Genomic DNA, 26,167 nt, shown 5'->3' with positions numbered 1-26,167 from the left:
TGGCCAATCCATATAGACCGTGTTCGAGCATCTTATTACTTACAACGAAGTTTAGATGAAATTATATATATATATATATATATATATATATATATATATATATATATATATATATATACATACCACACAGTTACAGGAAAGTAAATTAATATAACTGATTTGGTAACACTGTTAAGAACAGTAGATCAGGTGGTTATGTTTTTGTTCATTGTTGTCAAGTCAGCATTACTGTCTGTCATATTCAACTCAACAGTCAACGTACTAGACCTGCTAGTTCGTACGAAATTGGCTTTTAACATTTTCGCGCTTGATGTTTAGGATATTTTCTTTTCTAGAAGGGTCTGTAGTGTAAGTTATAATTAACCATGTTCTACATTTTATCATTTATTGTGGCCTTATTGTACGTGTTCTTTGATGTGAATTACTTCTTGAGGACAATATTTACAGTTGTAATTGGAAGGTTATTCGAAAAACGGGTTAAAATCACCGACCCCACAACAATTTATGGTAAATATAACTTACCATGTCCTTTATTTAGTCAAACTAGATTAATTATGTTGAAATTCATAATATTATTTATGATTATTACCCAAGCCAGTCCTTAAGTCTTATATACTAGTAGTATTATTGGATGTAGAAAGCTAAACTGGATTTTCCTGTTTGGTCACAATACTAAGGCCTTCAAATTTTTTAGTTAGCCAAAACAAGAAATTAGGCCAGATCATTTGAGTTCTTGTGTCTATATTATCATTTAGATGCTTGTCTTTATATTACCCACGTAAAACTTAGAATAGGTGTTTGCTGAATCAAAATGTTTATAAAAATTATAATTAGACGAAAGTGTACCAATAAACATGAATTCTTGAAAAAATATATAGTTAAGAAACCATTTTAAATAGCATTTTGGGATTAAAAAAATAATATATAAAAGTGATAGAACTATGAACAATATTAGGTATGCCTTACCATGCCAATATGCATGCATAAGTCAAATGATTAACAGTTTTGTAAATATAAATAGGCTAAATAGAACTCAAAACTTTATTTTTTAAATTTCTGTATTACTTTAACTTATATAGATTGCAGTATGATAAATCCCCAACACTCAAATGGAATCAAATATTGATTAAAACTACTTAAATGCTGTCAGACATGTTTACTCTGTAGTAAACTAATAGTTGTAAGCATTACGCAGCTCGTTAGTATTAATACAGTTGTATTATTTTCTACAATACAAAAGCATATATTTATTATACATATAAAAATATGGCTTCACTATGATACAATCTTAAAAGTCTATTACTTAATTCCGTTCATTATTTTTATTAATTAATACAAAGTTAAATCGTGTGTATGGTATCTTAGTAATGGCCGCTAGAGACAGGAAATACTGTTGTTTGTCAATAACCTATTACAAAATAACTTGTTGAGGTATTACGTTCCAGTAACGTGTTACAGTGATAACATGTTAGTATACAAATTTTAAAATAGTACCAATCGGAAATGCCCATGGCCACCAGTGTGGGGCTTCAGTGACACCTTCCTGCACTTCTGGCAAAAAAAAAAGAAAGAAAAACATCCCTTGAGATAGTACCCAAATTCAAGCTCAGATCACATGAGCACTTGTAAAGGTTATCTTTAACTTTGATAATACTAGTAACATATTTATGATAGCCTAATATAAACCTACTTATATCACATAAAACACGGAATAGTGTAATATTTCCATTCCTAGCCTCATCACTTGCACGTAATGGTAAAGACATGATTATCTTTTATTCATGAACATCAATAATTCAATAACTATGAGAATCGATCATTTAATTGTTGGACACTTATTATACTATGGCCCTAATATAAGCTGAACTAAGTTAGTTTGTTGTCAACTTTGGGTTATGGGAATAGCAACAACCTGGCAGGTAGGCTAACCTATAATTTAAAAAATTTAAATAAATAGTTACAATTCTACATTGTACAGATACATTTTAATAAAACTTACATTTTATAACAATGTTATTTTGAACACTATACATTGTAAGAACCTACTGATGTTATTGTGACCTTTGTTTACTGATATTTTTGTATTTTCATAACCTACTACTCATATCCTACTATTTTCATAAGATGATTATGTTAAATGACAATATATAGTGTGACACATAATTGTTCAATAATTTTGTCTTTTTTACACTAATTGAATTAAAAAGTAGTTTATAAGCTTTTCAAACTAAACATAGAACAAAGACTAAAAACAAAACAAAATTTATAGCTATAGCTATTGTCCTAGTGGTTCTATGATTGTTTCAACAGATAGTGAATTCCTCCACAGCGTTTTTCAGCCTTGGTGGGAATTGTTAGTTCGGCGATCTTCAGACTCTTAGCTGACAAGACTGGGCTTGTTGGTCATAAAACGTCAGTTTGCATATGACTGTGGCGGTAAAAGGATCCCAAGCTTATTACATGAATTTATTCAATTACCAATATCTGTACAATAATAATATTTGCATAAAATAATTTACTAATTTGCAAGACACGTTTTACATTTGTTGTTTTCTCAAATGGAAAGTGCTTTAGGAAGTAAAGCACTTTCATTGGTTCATTGGTTCACTGAACCTAGAAGTAAAGCACTTTCAAGGTTCAAGTAATTAATTGGTAATAAATAGTATCGGTATTAATAATAATATAAGTGAGGAAAATCATAAAATACTAAATAAAGTCCACAAATTAAGGAAAATATACAAAACTGAAGAAAATTAATTTTTGTCCTTTTGCACTAGTATCTAAACATCTTCAATATGATTTGGAAATGTACAATATAAAGTGCTCAAGCCATCTCTTGGGCAGTGGCCATAATGGTGGCTGCTCATATGGGAATTTAGGAAGTAACTAAAATACATAAGCTTCACACTTCAATGGTTCAGCTGTCTTACTTGACACTCTGTGTTTCCTCCAATTGGCCCCCAGTCACAGGAGTCATCAATATGACCATCACAGGTTATATCCATTCATTTGAAAGGGCTGTATAATACAGTTTTAACTAGTTATAATTAAGGACTAAGGAGGGTTGATTATTTCTTGTTTCAAAGTGTTCTACCAATTAAAAACAAATTTTTTATGTTAGATGAAGTTTTCAATTCACATTTGAATGTACAAATTTTTACTATGATATTATTTCTAATGGGGATACTTGGTACATTTAAAATCCTATATTAATAAGGTTTAAGCTTCAAAAAGTTTGAGCCATGACTTTTTAGAAAAAGTATCTTTAAAAAAGTGTACTTGTTTGTACAAAAAAACCATCTTGTGTGTTTTTATTCACAAGCTAGAGTGTACAAAACGAGTATTTTTCATTTAACTTGCATTAGGCCTGAATCGATGAACCCTGATTTAATCAGAGTCAGTTTGAAATGTTTTTTGGGTACTTTGGGATTATACCGACCACACCCAGACATGAATCGTTATTTCACATTTCGTTTCTACTGATTACTAGATTAGCGTAGAACAATATTTCGTCAATATAAAACAGGAATTGTCTTATCGCAAACCCCTCCCCATCCTCAGACAGAGGTCAAAGTCGAGCGTCTAGTAGATAACGTGATTGCAGAGTCTCGCCGCCCGTTCAGCTGGTGCATCGCTTTGTTGTACTTCCGTGTTTTACCTCTACATTTCTCCAAACACAAAAATTCAACAAAAACAAACATTTACCAAACTAAACTCTTTATTTAAAAAACACTCAAAACTTGTTTTTATTCTTGATCACATTCCGCCACCCAAAATGCGAGTGCCTCCATGTCGACGAAAGAAAAACATCCCTCGAGATAGTACCTATCAGTAAAATATCAAATTCTAGAGGGGCTAATCAGAAATATAAATTGAATTGTAATGGAAAGGTAATTATGTACCGTGCAAATCACGTGATGCCGCGCGGCCTGCCGTAATCAGGATTCTCGAGAAAGATAAGATAACAGCGACAACAATACCGATCACAATACCTGGAAATGCTTGTAAGTTTGTAATTTTGTAATTGAAGAGTTGTTTTTTCGTTCTATCATGTTTGTTTCTATAAATTTCTATTTTTGTGTTCTTCATACTGGTGTGGTCGGTATAATCCCAAAGTACCGTTTTTTGTTATACCCGATATTTTTTTAAACACTAGCAAAAATAACTTTTATATGTAAAACATGAACTATTTAAAACTTAAATAATACAGCCTTAAAGTAATAATATACTTCCAACATAAATAAAATATGAAATTGGTTTTCAATGAGTCTTTAATAAACTGATTCTAGTTTGAAATTTGAAATGTAGTAAAATATGTTCAGTTTAAACATAGTTTTTAGTCAGTGATAAATAAAAACAATAAAATCATTAACCCCATATTAAAATAATAGTATATCTACTGTTTAGAACGCACACAAAACCCACCTGATCTGATGATTCATTAATTAACTATTTTCACCGATTTTAGTGAGTTAGGAGATCCTAAAAATAAATTACACAAATACGGATTTACATTGCTTAAAAATTTACTATATGCATATATTTAAAGTCTTTTTGATGACTTGAAAATTGTTATTCAGATTATTTTTACTGTTGTAACATTATGCCCTCTAAGTGTAACATGGGACTGAAAATTCAGCCTCATAGTAATATTGGACATATTTAGTTAAATTTCAAAAAATATTTAAAAATTTAGTTATGTATGTGGCACACTTATTGACCATTTTCCTTGCTACTTCAGAACCTATGAACTTCTCACTTTTACATGGATAAAATATATACTTAGTTCGGAAACTAGGACTGATGTTCCTATTGTTTTCTCGTTTTTTTAGATTATTTCTTTAAATATTCCTACTTTTTTACCTGTACAAATTTTTTATTCGATTTATACAGTATTTCATTAATAATTAGCTTATTATTTCTCTATCAGAACTGATATGTGAAACGGCCCTATTTCAAATAGCTATGAAAAAACACACTATCCAAGTACTGGGAGTTTACAGACCACCAAGTGGAAACCTGAACCATCCAGTCAACATTTTATCAGCCCAACTCGAAATCGCTCTACAAACAAAAAGGAGAACGATCCTTATGGGAGACATAAATGTTGACAACTTAGTTGAAAACAGTGACAACAACAAAATTGAAGAACTCCTTGCTTCCTTTGGTATTGTTCGAGAGAACCTACCGCCTACGCGAATCACTGTTGAAACGGCCAAATCTATTGACTGGATCTGTACAAATATCGACGACCATCTCATCCAAACAGCTGTAATAACATCAGGCCTCTCAGACCACACAGCACAAGCCATCTCAGTGCAAAGCCAAAAAATCAACCCACCACGTGAAAGGGAAAAGAAAAGGATATTTAACAAAAAATCTACAGATCGTTTCAAAACAAGTCTTCAGGGCCAAAACTGGGACTCTGTACTCTTAACAAATGACGCCAATTTAGCCTATAGTAACTTCCACGAAATCCTGCAGCAAACACTAAACAGAACATGCCCTCAAATAACAACAAATAGAAAGCCTTGTACAAAAATACAGTGCTGGGATGCAGAATGTACAAGACTAAAGAATATATATATCCAAGCTCTGGAAAGAGAACAACTTACAGGATGCATTGAGGACAAGGTAGAGGCAGCAGCAAGAAAGAAAGATTACGACCTAAGATTAAAGCTTCTGAAACGAGAACGAGCAACAGCTCACATAGAACAAGCTGATAACAAGCCCAAAGCACTATGGCAAGTAATAAATAACGAAAGAAAGGCAAAATCAAACACAACCATTGAATGGAAGCTACAAACAGGCAATGAAACCATACAAGACCCAGCAGACATAGCAAATTGCTTCAACAACTTTTTTGCCACAATTGCAGACAGAACACTACAAGCCAGTAATATCAGCCTAAACTCCTCACAACAAGACGAACCAGCACCAGCAGCAAATTTTGAATTTAAATTTCAACCTGTGACGCATTCTGATATAAAAAAAGCCATAAACTCACTCAAACCAAAAACTTCTTCAGGCATTGACGAGATATCAGCAAAACTAACCAAGATCTGCAAAGAAGAGATAACAATCCCCCTGACAGATATCACAAATAAATCACTCCAACAAGGAATTTTCCCTGATCTACTGAAAACAGCAAAAGTGTATCCAAAATACAAAAACGGCGAAAACACCAGCACAGGTAGTTATAGGCCAATCTCCCTCATCTCAACTTTCTCAAAAATAATAGAAAAAGTAGTTCTGGAAAAACTTCTCCTTCACCTACAGCAAAACAATTTGCTCACAAGCCAACAGCATGGATTCCTAAAAGGAAGGTCAACTGCCACTGCCCTGATACAATTCACAGAACATATAATTGACGAACTAGAAGAGGGAAACAAAGTAACAAGCCTATTCCTAGACTTTAGCAAGGCCTTTGACTGTCTCAATCATAACAGACTATTTTCCAAATTAAGAGCTCTAGGTGTGACAGGGACAACGGAAAAATGGTTTCACAGCTACTTACATGACAGGAGGCAGCTTGTCGAGATACAGTACACAAATAACAACATCAAACAGAAGATGAAATCAGAACTCATCAGTGTACATAGAGGAGTTCCGCAAGGCTCTGTCCTGGGCCCCATACTGTACCTTCTATTGACAAATGACCTCCCAAGCTGGCTACAAGACTCCTGCCATACAGTAATGTACGCCGACGATACAGCCATCACACTGGCACATAGATCACTTGAAACACTCACCAGAAACACCAACACCGCCCTCAACATTACCAAACAGTACTGCACAACAAACGAACTGGTTCTTAATGAAAAGAAAACAGTCCAGCTAACCTTTACTACCAGAAACAAAAACAACACTAACATAACACTACCAGATATAGAGTCAAAAAACAGCACAAAGTACCTTGGAATAACAATAGATTCTTCCCTGTCCTGGACAGCGCACATAGACGGCCTCTGCAAAAAGCTCTCATCATGCACTTATGTCATTAGGAGACTAAAACAAATAAGTGGCTTGGAAGCAGCAAAAACAGCATACTTTGCCTTATTTGAATCACATATGAGGTATGGTATTGCAACCTGGGGAGGTACAAGTAATACCAATCTAGAGAGGATTCTGGTACAACAAAAAAGAGCAATCAGATGCCTTGCAAATATCGCCCCACGAGAAAGCTGTCGAGACGCTTTTAAAGAGCTAAAGATCCTCACAGTAGTATCACTTCACATTCAAGAAGTGATTCTACATGCTGTTAATACAGCACAACTCAGGCATAGAGACATGCACCAGCACAATACTCGTCATGCTGCAGACTTCGCACTACCAACTCACCATCTCAGCCTGTTTGGAAGGAAACCCTCATACAAGGGAGCAGCATATTTCAACCGCCTACCAGACCATCTCAAACAAGAACCAATCAAGACACTCAAGAGAAAGCTAAATCTATGGCTACAAGACAACCCCTACTATACAGAAAAGGAATTTTGTGACAATTAAACATGTTTATTTTTATGAATCTAATGACCACTGACTCGATGTACTGTTCTCAAAGAATATGTCATTAAAGTATATTGTCTATTGTCTATCAGTACTCAATGTTAAATTACATTTTAATATTATAAGATGTTGTTTAACATACTTGGTTGTTTTGGATGCTATAACGACTATTTAATTCATACCGAAAAGTGAGTTGTATTATGTGCGCGCTCAAGTTGATATTCATTTTTCTGTATGTACTACAATTAAATTATAAGGTTTAAATGGACATATATTTAAGAGAATAAATAAACAAATTAAGATTGCAACAACATCTAGAAACATCATATGCAAAATACAATATTACTGTCTAAATATTGAACATGTAACTTGTAAATAAACAGTTGTCACTGACAACAGTTACAGAATCTTCACAAATATGCGATATATTTTGTTGTGTACAAATTAGAGGGGTATGAACAGAAAAGAAACAGTTTGTTGGATATTGATTCTTTTTTTTGCGTGTAAATAACTCTCAGCTGGAGTTTTGACATCAATATTATGTAATCTCTTTATATAAGTACATTATACTTTCATTTAATTTTTGTAATACTTTCCATTTTTACAGCACATGTCTATATTGAAAAATGTGTGCTCCAATTTCAACACTTTTGTATCAAGAAAATCATAATGTAATGAAAAATAAACTATTTACAACAGTTGTATTGTTATTAACTAAATTTGTAACGACCGCTGATACTATAGTTTATAACAATGGAGAGTACTCCCGACAACTATACAAAACTGAACCATTTATTCTAACTCAGTTGAAAAATATATTCACACACACACGAATTGTATATGTACATGTTCAAAATTTGTTATAAGACTTAAATTTAACAAATACACGTGAGGCAACATACATTATATTGTGCAGTGTAACGGTACCACTTTGTTGTAGATGGAGCTAATATTGGTACTGATAACTTACTTACATTAAAACATAAAACCAATATTTAATACTTTTATTATTTGTGAGGCCTTAATCATAAATATCAAAACTTTTGTGATGTGTCTGAAGAAGATATCCTTGATATCGAAAGGCCTCACAAAATAATAAAAGTATTAAATATTGGTTTTATGTTTTAATGTAAGTAAGGTACCACTTTGGTATATATATTGTATAACAAATTTTTATACTGAGATTTATAAAAACTTTTTAACCATACAAGAGATTGCAGATGGCTGGTTTTATAAAGACTTTTGATGTTATACCACAAATCAAGGAAGGCCAGTTTTCTAACTGTAGGCACTGAAACCACAACTCAGTTTTAAATATTTATAACATAGGCAAGGACTTTAAGCTTTTGAAATTTTAACTTAATAACTTTCATGTGTTCCTATATTTTTATAACTTTTGTGATCAGTCATCCATTACAGGAATGTTAGAACATTATTTATCGGCAGTAAAAGTCTAATTTTGTTAGTTTCTCTGTTAGATTACAGAATTCTACATGAAACGTTTTCCTGTTGGTTGTGTGACCTCTTTAAATGAGGTTAAAATATGATATGGCAGTAAAGATGTTTGCGTTTACATTTCAGGCCTTTAGATCGAAAACTGGCAAAACGTACCTTTATTTCAAAATTTTCAGTTATTTTGGTAAATCCATGAATTTTTTAAATGACTATTGTATTTAAATATTGTAAATAGGACATGCGAATTTCTAGAATAACATGTTCTTAGTACGCCTAAAGGTATTTAACATTTGGTCGTAGGCTTCTGTTTCACCCAAGACTTGGACATCGCGGGGCGTCACATGAACAACGCACGGTTCGTCAGAGACTTGGACTTCTCGCGGTTCCACTTCTATGATCGAACTGGCCTGTACGCTGAAATGCGTCGGAGACATACTGATGCTGTGCAAGCGGCCACGAGCATCCGATACCGTCGCGTCATACCTATCTTCACATTCTACAAGATCGAATCCCAGGTACGCATGAATCAGTTACGAATCTCTTAAGAGCACCAGTGTTAGGGGTTGTTTGGATATATATGCTCAACACTGGTTATCAAGGTAGTAATACAAATAAATTATCAAAGTTATTAATAAAATGGCTGTAGAGTAAGTTTAATTGTTGGTAAGACGAAACTGATAACTGGAAGTTGTCTGCTTGCTGTTCTGTAGCCTCTGGATCCCTCAAAAAATATTTTCTCCTTCAAAAAACCTTAAAAAAAAATTAGAGTACAAGCTGTCACTCAGGAAAGATGAGAATTAAATTAATGCCTTATTATGCAGTTCTTATTTAAATTGTTATGGTGAGTATAAAACAAAATTTGGGTCATTCTACCTGCATTCTGAGAAATTTTTGAAATTTTGAGGAGACATTTTTGAGTTGTTTATTGCACGGATAAATTCTCCAAACAAAGTGAGATGTGTGGTGTGGAAATGAGTTCTATTCTTTGAACTGCTAATACCTTTTTCCCACAATTTTGAATTTGATCCCAAGCATTGGTTAAGAGCATTATTTTTAATTTTTGAAGGGCAATAGTTTATTATTTTTAACACAGTACTTTTTAGTGATATAAATTAGTTTTTAGCATTTAGGTAACACTGATACTTAAACATTTTTTGTAATTGTTATCGTATATGGGAGAGAAAAAGAGGTTCTGACAATATGTATCATCCATTAGTGACACTTTTGAACACATTTCTCCTATAATTTCAAAATTTTCTTCCTGTGAGGTAGGTTTATAGGCACTTTTGAATTGTAAACAGACTTTTGATTATTTTAAATGTTTGTGCTTAGTTGAATGTATGGCAATAGCATCACCTTCCTCATTCATGTACTACTGTGAGTTTTACAATTGTTTTTCGTACTTTGGCACCCCATAGGTTTATTTTTTACTGAGCGTTTAGCAATCTCTCCCGCCAGTTGCAGATGATGAAATCTGATTTCTATCTGTATCTATGCATGATACTTGATAAATCAGATGACCTGTTACAATTTGGGGTGAATTCTGTACTATCTCCATAAATGGTGTTGAAAGTAGTACAAATCGGTCTCAGTTCTTGTCTTCCTGAGACTGTAAACAAGTGATTCTGTTTACATTGCTCATATGGATAGCATGTTGGCAAAAGGAAAATACAGAATAAACAAAATAGTAAGCATAATATATTCTAAAGATCATATGAAATCCCTAATTTCTTTATCAAGACATGATGAAGTTTCTTCGTTAGATTGGTTATTTTCATACGAAGCTTAACCTGCAGTTATATCATCATAACAAGGTAAACGGCAAAGGCACTGTGTTTCGGTGGGTGCAGTATCTTCCACACTGGTTCATTTACAAAGTCTAGCGTACATCTAATTTAGTAAGGAACACATTCTTTCATTGGACTGATCATTTTCATTAATACAAGGTTATCCCAGGACAAGTGGACATTGGAAATAGTAGTATATTGAAGTCACTTTATTTCATTCCAAGCAGCTTATATCATAGAATTTAACTGACTGTCCTACCTAGGAATATAGGAGTTATTTCTATACTTTTTAATTTTTCATGTCGTACATTGTATAATTTTTACATTAAATCACTTATTCTGTGTTCCTGATATTCAGCATACGAACTTGAACTTATTATTGGTATTTGCTTAATAGGTATTAAGCAAAAATAAATACACAAGCCAAATTTTAACGTGATTCCTGTTTTTGTAGCTCTTTTAGTTTCCTACATATAAGGGTTGATTCTACTAAGTATATTGTGGTTAAGTTTCAAACTTTGGTATATAAACTTTTTGATCTGAGATTAGGATGAGTCGTATTCGACACAACCAACCTTACATGGTGCTCACCTTTGTCTTCTCTATGGTATTTGTGCTCGTATGGTTTTACACTTTTCTCTGCTGATGATTAAAACACGAAGTGTATAAATTTGATTCTAAAATTTTTATAGGATTCCACTTAGTTGATTAAACATGGGATTTGATGTAGTGTAGGCCTATATAGATAAATTTACAGGAAGATATTTTTAAAATTCCAAAGTTCTATTACGTTTTGTTTTGGGAATTGTCACAAAAACATAAGAAAAGCAATTAAGAAAGATGACACTACTTTAGATTGCTACAAGGATTTTAGTATCTAATATCTATTATATGGCTCTACTATATACCAACATTTTATTATTTTCTCCCATGAAATAGTAGGCCTAGCCTATGTCGATAATCTGAAAAAGTAAATGTTGTTTAGTTTAAAAAAATGTTATCTTAAAAAAATAGATATCTTTTCAAAAGTTGTAATTTAACTATATTTTCAGGGAAGTATTAAGAATTTGAATTGATGATAAATTGTTTTTGTGTGTTTTTCTCTTTTGCTACATTTTAAATTGTAATGAGAGGGACACGTGTTGTCAAGATTGATAGACATAATGATCTGGAAAGGTTGTTGAAATGAAAATCAAACTTTTCAACTACTGAATTAGAAACTTGCCTCCTTGTATTACTTAGAGGAATTAGTCTTATTTTTTACTCATATTATTTGAAAACAATTCGTACATTATGTTGATGCATTGACTATATATATCAAAACATACTACGGTTTTTGCAGTTGCTGTACTGGGATGAGAAGGCCTTCTATGTGGAGCAGAGGTTTGTGACACCTCATGACGGGTTCGTGCGTGCAGCTGTCCTCAGCAAGCAGGTGATGTTGCGCGCTCGTGCGGACGAGATGGTGACTACTCTCTGTGGTGGACAAGTCGAGAAGCCGGCACTCACTCCGGATCTGGATCTGTGGATCAAGAGTATGGAAGCGTCGAGTGAACGACTCAGGCCTCACAAGAGTTGAAGATCCCTGTGCGCAGTGTTGACGCTGTTTTCGTTCTTTGATTCCTCGGTTGTTGGTGTTAGTGGGTGATTTCTGTTACTGGTAGTGTTTACAAGGTGGGATATAGTCGAGTAGTGTACCAAAGTGCTCTAGTGCCTGTGTATTCAAGGTATTATGCAAGCTGCTTTTTTTGCAATATTAGGAAATGTTGCAAATATTTATCAATCGTTTTACTATTTACTTTTGTTTAGCCAATCAATATCTCAAGAATTTATATTTTTTTCCTCTTGTAAAACCATTTTGGTCCATTTCAAGCACTTACTATTCTAAGAATAATTGCTTTATTTTATACTTGATGTGTTCTAAACATCTTATAACATTATCATTTTTCTCAGTTCATGCACAGTTGAACTGTAATACTAATATTACTAATTTTTTTTTTAATTTGGGTTTTATTTACACGTGTAACTATTTGAAAAAGAAATGTTCACTAGCTAAGAAGTTCAATCCAAATCTAATGTAAGGATGTTGTTCAGAAAGTAATTTACAAGGTGTTTTCAAGTACTGTAAGTACTATTTGGAATTCCACAGGTGCAGGGCTGCAATCAGTGTCCTGCGCTTGTGCTGTGTAACTTCTTATGTTAGCAAGCCACAGACACAATTACGGCAAAATTCTATCGTTTTTACACCTGTTAATGCATATTTCAAATGCCCCCATCAATTGGGAATTCCACTGACTGTGAAGTACGTTTTCTAAGCGCTAAATGTTTCAGAGCAGTTGATATTCACTGTCAGAACTGTGAAGTGTATGGACAAAACATCGTGAGTGACGAAATGATTTTCAAATGGGTAAGAGTTGGCCAAAAGAATGTTCATGATGTGAGAAACGAAATTAGACGATCCTCAATTATATTCAACGGTTTGGTACAGAAAGTGAATGATAAAGTGAAAATGAACAGACGCTTCACAATTTCTTTGTTGGAGTTTCATAGTGTGTTCTCTGTACTTTTATTGAGTGTTTAAACTATTGATAAATATGTTTTGCTATACGAGAATGTCCGTCCACATGTGGCAAAATGAACTTAAGATCTCGTCACAGCATTCACAGCATTTTGTTAGGAACAATTTGATAAGCTCCTAAACAGTCCCAATTTAATGCCTAGTGACTACCATTTGTTTTTTTTTTTATCAGAAGAAAAATTTTGAAGGTCAGCGCACCACAACGATGACAATAGTGTAAAAATTAACATGTTGCAGTATTTTATCATCATGGCTGATTGATTTAAAATGGCTGTAAAATCAGTCAGCCATTTTAAATAGGGATGGGATTAATTACATGTGACAAATTTTAAATTAAACAAAAATTACATTTTTAGTTTTTAGCATTTTTGTAATGCTCTTACAACTGTGTATTTTTAAACAGTATTTTACAAATTAAGGACCATATAAGTATAAAACTAATTATTTAGGTTTCATATTTGCTGTGCATAACTAATTGAAACAATATTGATAGAGTTGTTAAAATAATGATGTCAGAGAGAAATTTATGGCTCTGCTTTCACCCCCAATATAGATGACTTTGGCTTGTAATAGACTGAAATATAAATAGAAATTTACAGTGAAATTAGGTTGGGAAAGTCTACTTTGTTATGTTGTGTAAAAGAGAGCATGAAACACATGTAGAAGAAAAATATCTTACAACAAAATTACTTTTTGTATTTTTATAATTTTTTGTAATGCTGTAACATGTGTGAAGAAAACTATTTATTTTATGGAAATAAGGTATTAAATAAAAACTTCTTGTTGATAACATAGAGTGATATTTGTATTTTTGTTACTTTTATAATTATGATGTTTATAATAAATGTTACATATAACAATGATGTTTTATTTTATGATATATCCCAGTTAATTCTGTTTCTTTGGTTGGCAGAAATAATTTAATATTGAGACATTTGCTTTTTGTCTGGAATTCATTTTTATTAAAACTTTGTAATTAATATTAAATTAGATAAAAACTTGAAAAATTCAAAAATATATAACACAAACTTAAAATTACAAGTCAATGCAATTACATTCTGGAATTTGTGTTTTTTATGTAAAAAGTCCAACTTAGAATTTTTAGTCATGTTTCCTTACCTATGTTAATTCCAAAAATGACCAATGAAACTTTTGTCAAAAATTACATATTTTAGACATCGCCTTCCCTTAGACTAAACCATAAAAATAAAGCAGCCAAAGGGCATTAATTTTAGTTAAAATCACTAAAAAAAACACAGCACATAACACAAAGGTGATGTACTTGAACAGATGCAGCTCTGTAGGCCTGCCTACACTAATTTTTATTATAATCATCACATATAAATATATGACGCTACCTACCTATTCATGCAGTTTACAGTGTTTACTAGTTGTTTAGTTTTTTTGATTAAAATAGGTTTTCTGTTATTATAATTTACACTGTAAATATTTATACATGAGCAGAACAATTTAGTAAGTTGCACACTACTTCTTAAACCTTTATCTTGATAATATAGTATTTTATAGCAAAGAAATAGTTTGTTGTCTACGTATGCACATACATAGACATCTAGTCTTGATAGTTCAAGCTTCCATGTAATTTGACATACTATCTTGTGAAATAAAAAAAAACATAGAGCAATAAACAACACTTATAAACAGCACCTTCAATTTACAAATGCTGTGTAAGATATGTGAGGATTCAGTAGGGCGTAAAGTTTATTATGTGACTTGAGAGACAAAGAAATTGAACATGAGACTTTACCAGGAATGTCTCACATTGATGACTATGTGGCAATAGACACAGCTTTTGCTACGTAGCACAACTGCAGCCGACACAGAATTACTTCGACGCTGGCGGGATATCACTGCTCATAAGCGTTGCAATGCGATAAAACAAAATATTATAAGCGGTTTTTTAAAGTAAAATTTGTCTACTATACATAAAATTAAATTGCTGTACTCTTTTTTACTTTAATAAAATGTAATTATTCATTACTTAACCTACAAATGGTGGTTGGTTTTAATTAACAAACCCCTTATCTCACGATACCCTGTATAATTCGAGTTACTGATCATTCGAGTTAGACGGAGTTTACTTTTGAATTATTGAGGCGCCACTAAGCAGGGTTGACCTTTAGATTCAAAATTCCTGAATCCGCCACTTGAATGCCTGCCTTCAACAAATTTAAATAATATTTTGTCATCTCTACTACCTATTTCCATTACAAGCATATCAGATTTTTTTAATTCACTTGACAATTACCTCTTTTATCAGAGGCAAGAACTGCATTACCAATGCAATGAGTGACTAATTTTGGCGATTGGCAATAATTATTGTCTGCATTAGGCCCACTATTCAAGTGCCATGAGACCCACACTGTTATATATTGCAAATCCTCAAGGAGACCTGCATTCTTGAGGTCATGTTCACAAAGAAATTATGCAAGAGCTGTGTACAGTTACAGGAACCACTAGTGAATGTTACAGTGAGGAATTTTCTGGCAGGCAATATTTTTTTCCTTCCCGAGGGAAAAGGACAGTTTGTCCTCGCGCTTAGTCCTAAAAGGACCTTTGCGCCTGCCTTACTTTAATGTGCCCTCAAAGTCCGAGACTTTTGCAAAAACCAATCAGATTTGAGGGCTCCTGTTCTCTGATATCCTTGGGGCTGAGGAGATTTGCTCCCAGGTATCTTTTCCGAGTTTCTACGATGGCAGGATAATCTAACCAAATGTGCTATGCTGAATCCTCCTCCTCCTCTCCACAGAGTCTACACTCGTTAGTCTGGCTAAGGCCTACCTTCATAAGATGCTTCCTTAGAGGGCCATGTCCTGTCAACATTCCTAATATTAGTCTTATATCCTTCTTATTCTAGTCTAAGAGAGCTGTCCACCCTTTAACGTAAGGAGAGATAAACAATTTGGATAGTCTTAATCCTGAGGCTCTACTCCAATTATTGTGTCTTATCCTCTTTTCCCAATCTTTGACCAGAGCTTTAATGTTGGAGAAGGCTATCCCGCAACCTGGCTCAGGCCTCACCATTGTGGATTCCGCTCCCTTTTTGGCGAGGATGTCTGCCTTTTCATTTCCATGAATGCCTTCATGACCCGGTACCCAACCGAGTGTTACACTGTTATTCATTGCCAGCTCTGCTAGAGCATTCTTAAATTCCCAGACCGCTTTCGAATCAAACGAACAGGTATCAAGTGCCTTCAGTGCAGCCTGACTATCAGAAAGTATTAGATATTTTAATCATTTTGTCCTCATTTGTATGAGTCTTCTGGAACATGAGTCTATTGCCATGACCTCCGCCTGAAAAACCGTGACATGTCTTCCTAGGGGCACAGCCATGTCGACTCCAGGTCCGTGTATTCCGTATCCTGCCCTAGAGTCAAGGCGTGAACCATCTGTGTAAAAATTCAGGACTCCTTTTTTATTTATTTATTTCTTCCTACAATACATAATCATTTAGCCTATGACTAAACAAAAAATGACTTATAAGAACAACTTAAAACTATATTTACATACAACATGCAATCAAAACTTTCAGTTTACCAAGACAATCTTAACAAGACTACATTGCAATTGTAACAATGAAAATGGTATTAACAGAACAATCGAATATCAACATGCATAATATCAACAAAACAATAAGATAACAATACAGTAACAAACGTAACAAAGACTAGTAACAAAACATATCATTTTAACAAGACAAGAGAATAACAATAACAAGTTACATCACAACAAAGTTCCTGAGTATTAGGACCTATAACTAGTTAACAATTTGCTTTTTTTTTGAACATGCGAAAGAGACCCCAGGAAGAAATCCACCTGCCCGGACCACACACTACTACCATGCCTCAGAATTCTTGCAACGCCACTGTTGCATGCGTAGTTCGTGGGCAGGAATTTGCGGCAGAAAACAGTCCGTGATCTCGTTCCCCTAGGGACGCTCAAATCAACCATTTCCAGGAGAGCAGGGCAGTCCACCAGTTCGTTGATCAGCTTGAACAGGAAGAGAAGATCGAAGATGATACCCCTTTTGTAGGGTAGGCCTCCTTTTTAATCCATTTCTCCTTATTTCCGATAGAGACCGTATATGGGTTGTTAAAGGAGCATTTTTTAACCATTGGAGTATACCTCCCCACTGACGATTCGATTGTATGGCAGGATTTCATGGAATAAAAATTAAAAATATAATGGAGAGTCCATGTAAAAGTCTGTTCCAAAATTTGATCATCGCTCTCCGTTTGCTGTAATCTCCCAATCTCACCGGAAATGGGCGCGCGGTTTTTATTTTCGTCACGCATCACAATAATCGAGACTCAATATAAACAGTACATCCGTATTACACTATGGTTTTATTATAAATTCTGCCAACATTACTTTCCATTTCTCTAGACACAGTAAAATGTTTTCGATGACTCTTTCATGCATTGCCATTCCATAATAAATAACGTAAGTTAGTTAAGAGTCAACAATACTGTAGCATAAACATGTTCACAACACACATGAAATAAACACATGAATAATATTATAGCAATATGAATCAATTTCGTTAATAACAGTTAAGTAATGAAAACTGTAAGCATTAATTTTAAGGTAATTTATTTATCTCATCTGGTACTTAAAACACTCAAAGCAGATAACAATGGTCTCTGTTCACAGTAATCAGCCAATCACAAACGAAATACATTGCCTAGCGCTCCTACCGGTAGAGTACCTACTAACGCCCATAGCCGAAGAAAAAGAAGTTAATCAGAGCTGTGTCATCAAATGTGAGGTAACCGGGCGGTAAGTACTACAATTAGTAGAAATATAACCACTTCATCGGAATCATTTAGACATATTATAATTTGTCATTACATGATGTTTACAACTATGCAAGATTCATTAAATACATTTCATCACGTTACTGTTAGAAAATAATTATGGTACGGTACATGCATAAGGGAGAACAAATAACTGTTTCAAGACTTAAAACGTCTATAATTATAAATATAAAATAGTTTGTAATGGCTCCAGTGAATTTGGCCTATTTCCAAACGCAGATGTTACAGGGGTTTAAGGTTTGGGAATGCTTTCTGAGACGATCCAGTTTTATAAATATCCAATAGTATTTATTATTTGATCGTTCATCCGATCTTTCATCATCCGAGCTTAGGCGTTTAGCGTATCGCTAGGACATCGATACGATACTTTCCTTCGTCAATAGACCTGTAGATAGTCAGGTGCAAGTAAAAAAAAGTTTTTAGTTTACAACTACATCGGTGGTCGTTGGTTCGTATCGGTCCAATATTTCCGGTTTCTTTGCTCTCAGCTGTTTCTGTACACCGTTGCTTAGCAACAATGAAGTATTGTTTGTTTATATTCAAATCAGTGGATTAAACTAAGGTTATCGTGACGTCCAATAACATTGTACTGATTTAAAATTGTTTAATTTGTAAATACTGGCAATTTTCTTTTTTCAAAATGAAGCGAATAGTATATGCCCAGAAAACAACCTTGAAAATGATGGCTGTATGAAGATTTATATTTTATTGCATGCTTGTTTGTTGCACCTGTTTCTTAGTAGTTTGCACTCTAATTTCTTATAACTGAAATCAAATTACTACACTCGTAATTATGTTGAGAGACAACAAATCTTTTCTTTCCAGCATAACAGCTAAAAGTGGAAATTCTGTAAGTATTATGCTGAAGTTAAAAACTAGTTTATTGAACGCTGGTTCTAACATACCTATGTCAGCAAAGTAGGTTAAGTGGGAGATCATGGTAGATCTCCCCAAAAAGGGGAGAGTCGGAGGGTAAAGTTTTTGTTGTATATTTACTGTTAGGCATAAGAACTTATCGGAAATGGAAATAAACTTCATTATATATGACTAGTACTTTCCTTGTTTCATAATGAATCGAAAAATACTCGATGAGTCACACTTCCTGTCGCCAAATCACCTCCAAACAGGCATATACCCATGAATCGCATGTCACTTTCGAATAATTAATTGCTATTGTTTTAGTTTTTGTTTATAATTTTATCATAAATAATAATCTTCGCCTCTAGGTTTACACCTCATACTGAAGAGGAAAGTTATTTTATTAGCAGAATACATGTGGTGATCGGGAGTAGCGGCGACTGGTGGTGATACATTTAATTCAATTCTCGCCAAAATCGCTTCTTTTTGGGAAGCAGAATACAATAACCGTTTGTCATAATGACTTGAAAATTTTTTAATAGGTTATATAAAGCCTATTCTTTTAATACTGCAATTTATTTTCGTCCCCGATAAGGAAAACTCGTCCAAAATTAGTGGCCTCGGATAATACCAAAGTACCACCTTTTGAAATACATCTGAACACCACTAAAAATAAAAGTCATATCATACCAACAGATCATGTTCTAGAGTTTTACAAAAAGAAGGCTACATATGCGGGAGCAAAATTTCTTAGATAATTGCCAGATGTGATAAGAAGAGAAAACAAATGGAAGAACAGATTAAGGGATTATTTAGTTAACAGAATGTGTTATATTCAATTGACGAATTTTACAACAATTGTATATACATTTTGTAAAATGATTGAGTATTACATAAGGTCTAGTTTTAAGAACACATTGTAATTAGAAATTAAAAAAGACACTATCCATTGTGCACTAATCTACATTTTGTTTGAATAAAAATATTTGAAATTTAAATTGAAAATATAATAACATAAGACAATCATATTTAATATGTTAGTAGAGCACCACTTAAGGCTAATTTACTCGTAAGTTGCTTAACATTCCTGTTAAGAAGTAATTTTTTAAACTATACAGTATTAACTGAGAAAATTTAAACATTGAATAAAGTAATAGTAAAATATTTCTTTTGAATTGTTGAGTGGTATAAAATTCTAAGTGGTCAGCCAAAATATGGTAGACCAAAATTTGAGCATTTCTTTCTAAAGTTGAGGGCATCAAAGGTCATATTGATAGCCAGGTTTTATGTTTATAGATCTATTATTCTTATTTTGGTATTTTTTTAGTGTAACACTGTACATTTCTTAAACTTTTCCGCAATAGTTATTCAGTTGAATGAGCCTATCCCTTTATCAAAGTCAAACATTTTAAAACATTTACTAGGCCACACAACATTTGTTTTGAATAGAAAGGCACATTTGATACTAATGTAACATATTTTATTCCAGGCTTCACTTGGTTAAATGTAACACATTTACTTATGTTAATTAAACTAAATATGGTTGTCTATATGGTATTATAGACTAATAACAGTTTATTAGGCTCAGATTCCGAAAAAGCTCCTGATTCATTGACAAACCCAATACACACAAATTAAGGTTATGAAAAAAGACTCGTGCACAGTTCTTTGTGATTTGGGGGTGTTCCCTTTACACGTTGCTACAAATATATGATTACAAAAACTTTAAAAAAATGTAAGTGGAATGTTATTGTGAATGGCTTTTGATATTAAATAAATAAACAATCAAAAGTAAAGATACTGGGGATGGATCGAGTGTGATAAGAGAACTAAATGTTATTTACTATAAGATATAAGAAGATTCTTTGCAAATTTTATGATCAAACTGGTAGTTTTTTTAATAACATCTAGTTTAAGGTGTATAGTGTAAAAACACTACAAGATATAGGGTTAGTTTGTTTAGGAAAAAGTTAAAAAAAAATGGAAATGGATTAGGAGAATGGAACAACATTTAATCTTGTAACTAAAGTCTAATGTACGTAACTAATATCTAAACAAAGGTTAATCTGCCATTATAAATTTTTTGTAGTAAATATAAAATTTATTATCTAGGAAATGTATCAGTCTAACATGTTAGAAAGAGATTAAATAAAATAAATTTATTGGTTATGATTGACACTATGTTTAACACATTCTTTCAAAATAGTATTAAAACCAATATAGGTTACAGTTATAGCAGTATTCAAGACTATGTTTAGTATTTATAAACTCAATTTTAATCCATCACAAAGGTAAGAAGATTCTACATGTCATTCATTAGATCAATAACTATAGCAAATCCTAAGTTTTATAATTGTTATACTTATTCTGTTATTTTCCTCTTAATAAGAGTCCAATAAATAATGTTTTTCTTCGGCTTTTTTTGCAAAAAAGTGTACAGGCCATAAAAAAATATTTACTGATATATCTGAAATGTGTATTATAGAGTGTCCGAGAACAGCCGGCCAAAGATGAGTACCACATCGTGGAGATTGAGAAGGAAATCAACAATTGTGAGCAGACCTGCAGAACTGTAAGCAGTTATACACTTTTTTATAGAAGATACAATAAGTTTGTTTCATAAATAACTCTCAATAAATTTCATCAAGTTTTTCAAGTTTCAGTTGCATTACCCAACATCCTGTTATAACTTTTGGCCAAGTTGTTTTATAGAGACTTTTAATGTTTCTTAAAAAGAGACAGATCCCCTTATGCGCCACTGGCCTGTGCAGGGTCTTATCACACAGAATGAAAAGTTGATACAGTACAAGATCGTTGGTACTGATAAAAAATACAACAGTCACAGACAGGATTTGAACACCATTTCTAACTCAGATCCATAGTCCGACGTCTTAGACTACTTGGCCTTTGACTCACCTAATTACCTGTGTAAAATGGATTCACTACTAGATGCCTAAAACCACGCAATTGCCTGAACAAAGTATTGCCAGAAAAAGTAAGCACAAAAATATCATCAAAGAAGTATGCAGAGGGTGTTTAAGGGACAATCTTTTTTACCTATCTAGGAAAGAAAAAATCAATTGCCAATATATAATACAAGTTAAGAGCATACTGTACCATATATTGCAGAAAATTCCTTAATTAGGTTTGAAGCTAAATTGTAAATTTATAGCTCAAGACACACGGGAAGTAATTAGGCTTTGTAAATACTCAGCAGAATCACCCATGAAGGGTAAAGTTCTCCCAAACTCTATCTTATTTTTGCGTTAATGAAGTTTCATGCAAAAATTGAAATCTGTGGATCAATTTTTTCCTGAGATACCGGTGTAGACAGACGATATATTTTGCCAGCCCCTGAGGCTTTACTAATGCTCAGCAAGTGATTTATCTGGGCTAACTGAAAAACAGATTTGCAAGGAAAATGGCAGCAGCTGATTCACAAAGAGATGATTTTCTTGAATTACCACCTGTCTCCCAATAAAAAAAATGGTCTGTCAGAATTATTGGCTGAGCGTCAGCTAATCACTCGTAGGGCTGAGAAAATTTTCTTTCTGTCAGTCTATCTGTCTGTATGTCACGATATCTGAAAAAAAAAAAAAACTGACCTGGACTTGAAAGTCTGCATGAAGCTTCCATTTCTATATAGGTAATACTTTAGTGTGATGATGGTGCATGTCACACCATGGAATTTGGCTGAGGTAATTAAAACCTATCACTCAGTAGGTTGATGCAATTTCATTTTTACCTGATGGGGAATGTAAATATTTCTTTTCTGTATGTTGTCTGTCTGTTTATATGTCCATATGACATCTCGAGAATGGAATGAGCCATAGAACTGAAATTTTGTATGCAACCACAGTGAAGTCGGTTACGAGACACCTTGTATTTTTAACCAGAGCCATGTAAATTTTTTAAATTTTGGCCCGTATTATTAGTCTACTTGTAAAAAGTAGAAAATTGTAAATGGCATTGAATGACTTTTTATTTTGTATTAACTTTTTAAACCATCTTTTAAGTTTGATTGTGTGCATTCTAGTTTGTCTCCAAAGTGTAAAAAATGGGTGTACAACTTAACATTAGAACAAGGGAAATCCAGAAAAGAATCTCCCAATGCTTCCTAAATGGACTGAAATAAATGGCAGATTTCATTTTTAGTACATTGAAATGTGTTACCCTAAACTGTATCATCAACTTACTGAGAATTTAATTTGACTTGACTTCTTGCTCGGTTAAAACTAGACAATAACGCACCACACAATGAAGAATAGTTTAAGTCAATATTTCTTTGTTCATTTACATATAAAACTGAATAGTGTTAAATAATCTAATCCAAACTATATAATTATAGTTATAAAATGGTACAGTACAAGAAAAACAGCAGAATACATCTCAATAAAAATTTATTTTACAATATTGTTTTCTGAGAGTTTATTTTCTTCTACTAACAGTTTGAGGAAGTAATTAATTTAGAAAGATGAAAAGGTCCATCCAATGAATAGATTTATTTCTGGATCAAATAATCTTTTAGTCTTTATTTTTCACACTGCAAGTCATATTTTTTTATACTTTATTGCATTTGAAATGAGTGAGAAAAATGTGGTGCTCATAAGTTGTTCTTCTATCATAAAATCATAATAATTAATTGATAAGTTGTGATTATCTCCTTTTTTATTACTATTAATGTATGAATGGAAGGTATGGTATAACTGGGAGGATTTATAACTATATTTTTCATGATGAGTAAAAAAATACTCCATACTGTAAATGCTATCTGCAACTAGGCCAAGAAGAGTTTGATATTGCTATAATACTATTTTTATTATCTATATTTGATCACTTTAAAAATATCATTTGGTGTGCATTACTTTTTACTGAATGGCTTTGAATGCAATATAATAATAAAAGTTTAATTTTCTGTTTTATATGTCATTTGAATTTCGGTGGAATTGTAAAATTTTCTTACATCCATGACAGTTCACATCAAGCAGAACATCAGAAATGAAAGCATATTTTTGGGTAGAACAAGTAATTGTTTAGCATTTCATGAAAAGTGGTGAAATCTGCAATTTAATTAGAAAAAGTTGTGTTTGGAATTTAAAAATTTTGATAACTAAAATTACTTTGATACTGTTTTCCCAGATGTGCGCAGATCTGGAACACTCACCGCTGACCAGTCGATATGTAGCGGAGATCAACCGCATCTGGGACCTACTGAACAAATCCCACAACAACAGCAAGAAGCTGGTGGACATCATCAAAGACCAGATACTGACCATAGCGAACACCAATGTGAAACTCACAGTGGCCTCCGAGGCTAGCAAGGGAGAGCAGAAGAACATCGACAAGCTGACTCAGGTCAGTAGTAGCTGCAGTGTTTGTCTACATTGTTCGCATTATAAAAGAAAATGGTGTAATAGGAGATGATAGGAACTATAGGAAGGGTGGTGTCTCATTGAACCTACGCAACAGTTTCCTTAAGCAGCCTGTACGAGACTTGAGACCCAAACTCATCAAGGACTCGGAGACTATCAATTTTTGCACTCAGAATCATGCAGGTTGAGAAGTTGTTAATTAAAATGTTGTACTTTTGTAACACTTTGGTTGTAGTTTTAACCTTAAAGACTTGATGCGAATGTTGAGTTTAGCTCCAGTTCACCTTCCTCTTACGTGCAGTATCTGAAATCGCAGTTGCAGACTTGCCACCAACCCTTCCCACCATAGTTCTTAAAGACTTGTTATCCCAGTACACTTTCACTTAACACAGAATCCACACAGCTACTCGTGTGTTAATAACAGACAGGTTGTTGACTCTTACAGAAAAGATCGGTGTTACAATATTGTTTCATTCCTCTAATCGAATCTTAGTTAAAAATAATTCAAGAATCAAGATTTTATTCAACAAATTACAAAATGTACATTTTGTATAGTTGACATCAATATTACTTTTTTAAGACCAAGGCATCGATCTTTCATAAGCATATTTCAATAGCCATATAATTTGACAGAAACAATGACTAGCCTAGCCTATAGTTATTCAATAAAATTTAACAATAGATAATGATAAAAAATGTAATTTAACAATTAATATGTACCGTTTTACTGGCACATGAGGGGTTAGCTTTGAAATTTAAATTTTTGTGAAGGTTCAAAAAAGGAAAACGAAAATCTTCTGAAATAAATAAAGTTCAAACTAAAATAAAACTTCTTCTTGAAAGTAATTACTGGATTTAAAATTAAAATAAAAACTTCTTGGTAACTTTTAAATTCAAACTTGTAATGTATTCGTCACTCCAAAAATGTACAAAGTTCTTACAGCTTGTCTTTTATTCAATTTTCAAAATTCAAAACTTTCACTCACACTCTAATCTGATCTGGCAATTCTTCACTTTAATTTATCTTCAAAATTCAATTTTATTTGTTACTAATTTTTTTTTACTTTACTTTAAACATTACTTCTTTTCAGTGTTAGAATTTTTTATATTGCTGAAAGCATCCGCAGATTCGATGACGATTAGCAAAAAATTAACTCTAAGCACTTTCAAAGACTACTCGTTATTACTACTTCCGATCAACTGAGACGGGAGGTTCGGCATGTCTACCTCACCCCACCTCTCAAAACGTAGTGTTACTGTTTTCTTGTTTCACTGAACGATGGCAAATGTCCGGAAAAATCCTGTTTCCTTCACCCACCTCTCAATTTCGTTATCAAACACTGCCATCTGCGATGCGCGCCTCGCTGATAGCAGCCTCTTTTGTACTGTCCAGTCCTTATCATTCTTCTGGGCCTACTCCTTCCACCGGTAATCCAGTTACCCAAGAATTACAGTTTAATACAATCGGTACAAATATAATATAACAATAAATAACAAGAACAAAACAAGTAATCTAACAAGAATATTCTCAGTCAAAATCTAAAAGCTAACATTAATATCAGTCGTAAAGAATTCATTCATACTGTAAAACGGATTATTTAGTAACCAGCAAAACATTTTTGTTTTAAATAATTTTAACTCAACATGGTGGGCTTCAGCTGGTAATCGATTAAACATTTTTAAACCAATATATGAAAATGACTCTTGGGACTTGGTTAGCCTAACAAGAGGTAAATCTAAATTATTTCTATGTCTGGTGAAATGAGCATGTGAGTG

At 33.1% G+C, this 26,167-nt stretch overlaps 2 protein-coding genes across 2 annotated transcripts in view; both read left to right on the top strand.

Moving 5' to 3' along the window:
• The first annotated feature begins 239 nt into the window (after nt 1-239).
• LOC124366325 (protein THEM6) lies at nt 240-13,807 on the top strand. The gene is made up of 3 exons (XM_046822782.1): nt 240-507; nt 9,262-9,476; nt 12,091-13,807. The coding sequence occupies exons 1-3, from the start codon at nt 366-368 to the stop codon at nt 12,325-12,327; spliced, it is 594 nt and encodes a 197-aa protein (XP_046678738.1). The 5' UTR covers nt 240-365; the 3' UTR covers nt 12,328-13,807.
• Nucleotides 13,808-18,708: 4,901 nt separating this feature from the next.
• LOC124366324 (cilia- and flagella-associated protein 58-like) overlaps nt 18,709-26,167 on the top strand; it is a 32,521-nt gene continuing 25,062 nt past the window's right edge. Inside the window, exons 1-3 of the mRNA XM_046822781.1 lie at nt 18,709-19,011; nt 21,505-21,591; nt 24,159-24,374. Coding sequence (XP_046678737.1) covers nt 18,955-19,011; nt 21,505-21,591; nt 24,159-24,374 — 360 coding nt within the window. The 5' untranslated portion in view covers nt 18,709-18,954. The remainder of the gene's footprint in view (nt 19,012-21,504; nt 21,592-24,158; nt 24,375-26,167) is intronic.

Source organism: Homalodisca vitripennis, chromosome 7 (assembly GCF_021130785.1).
Source record: "Homalodisca vitripennis isolate AUS2020 chromosome 7, UT_GWSS_2.1, whole genome shotgun sequence".
Lineage (NCBI taxonomy): Eukaryota > Metazoa > Arthropoda > Insecta > Hemiptera > Cicadellidae > Homalodisca > Homalodisca vitripennis.
This window is presented reverse-complemented; position numbering and strand designations above follow the sequence as displayed.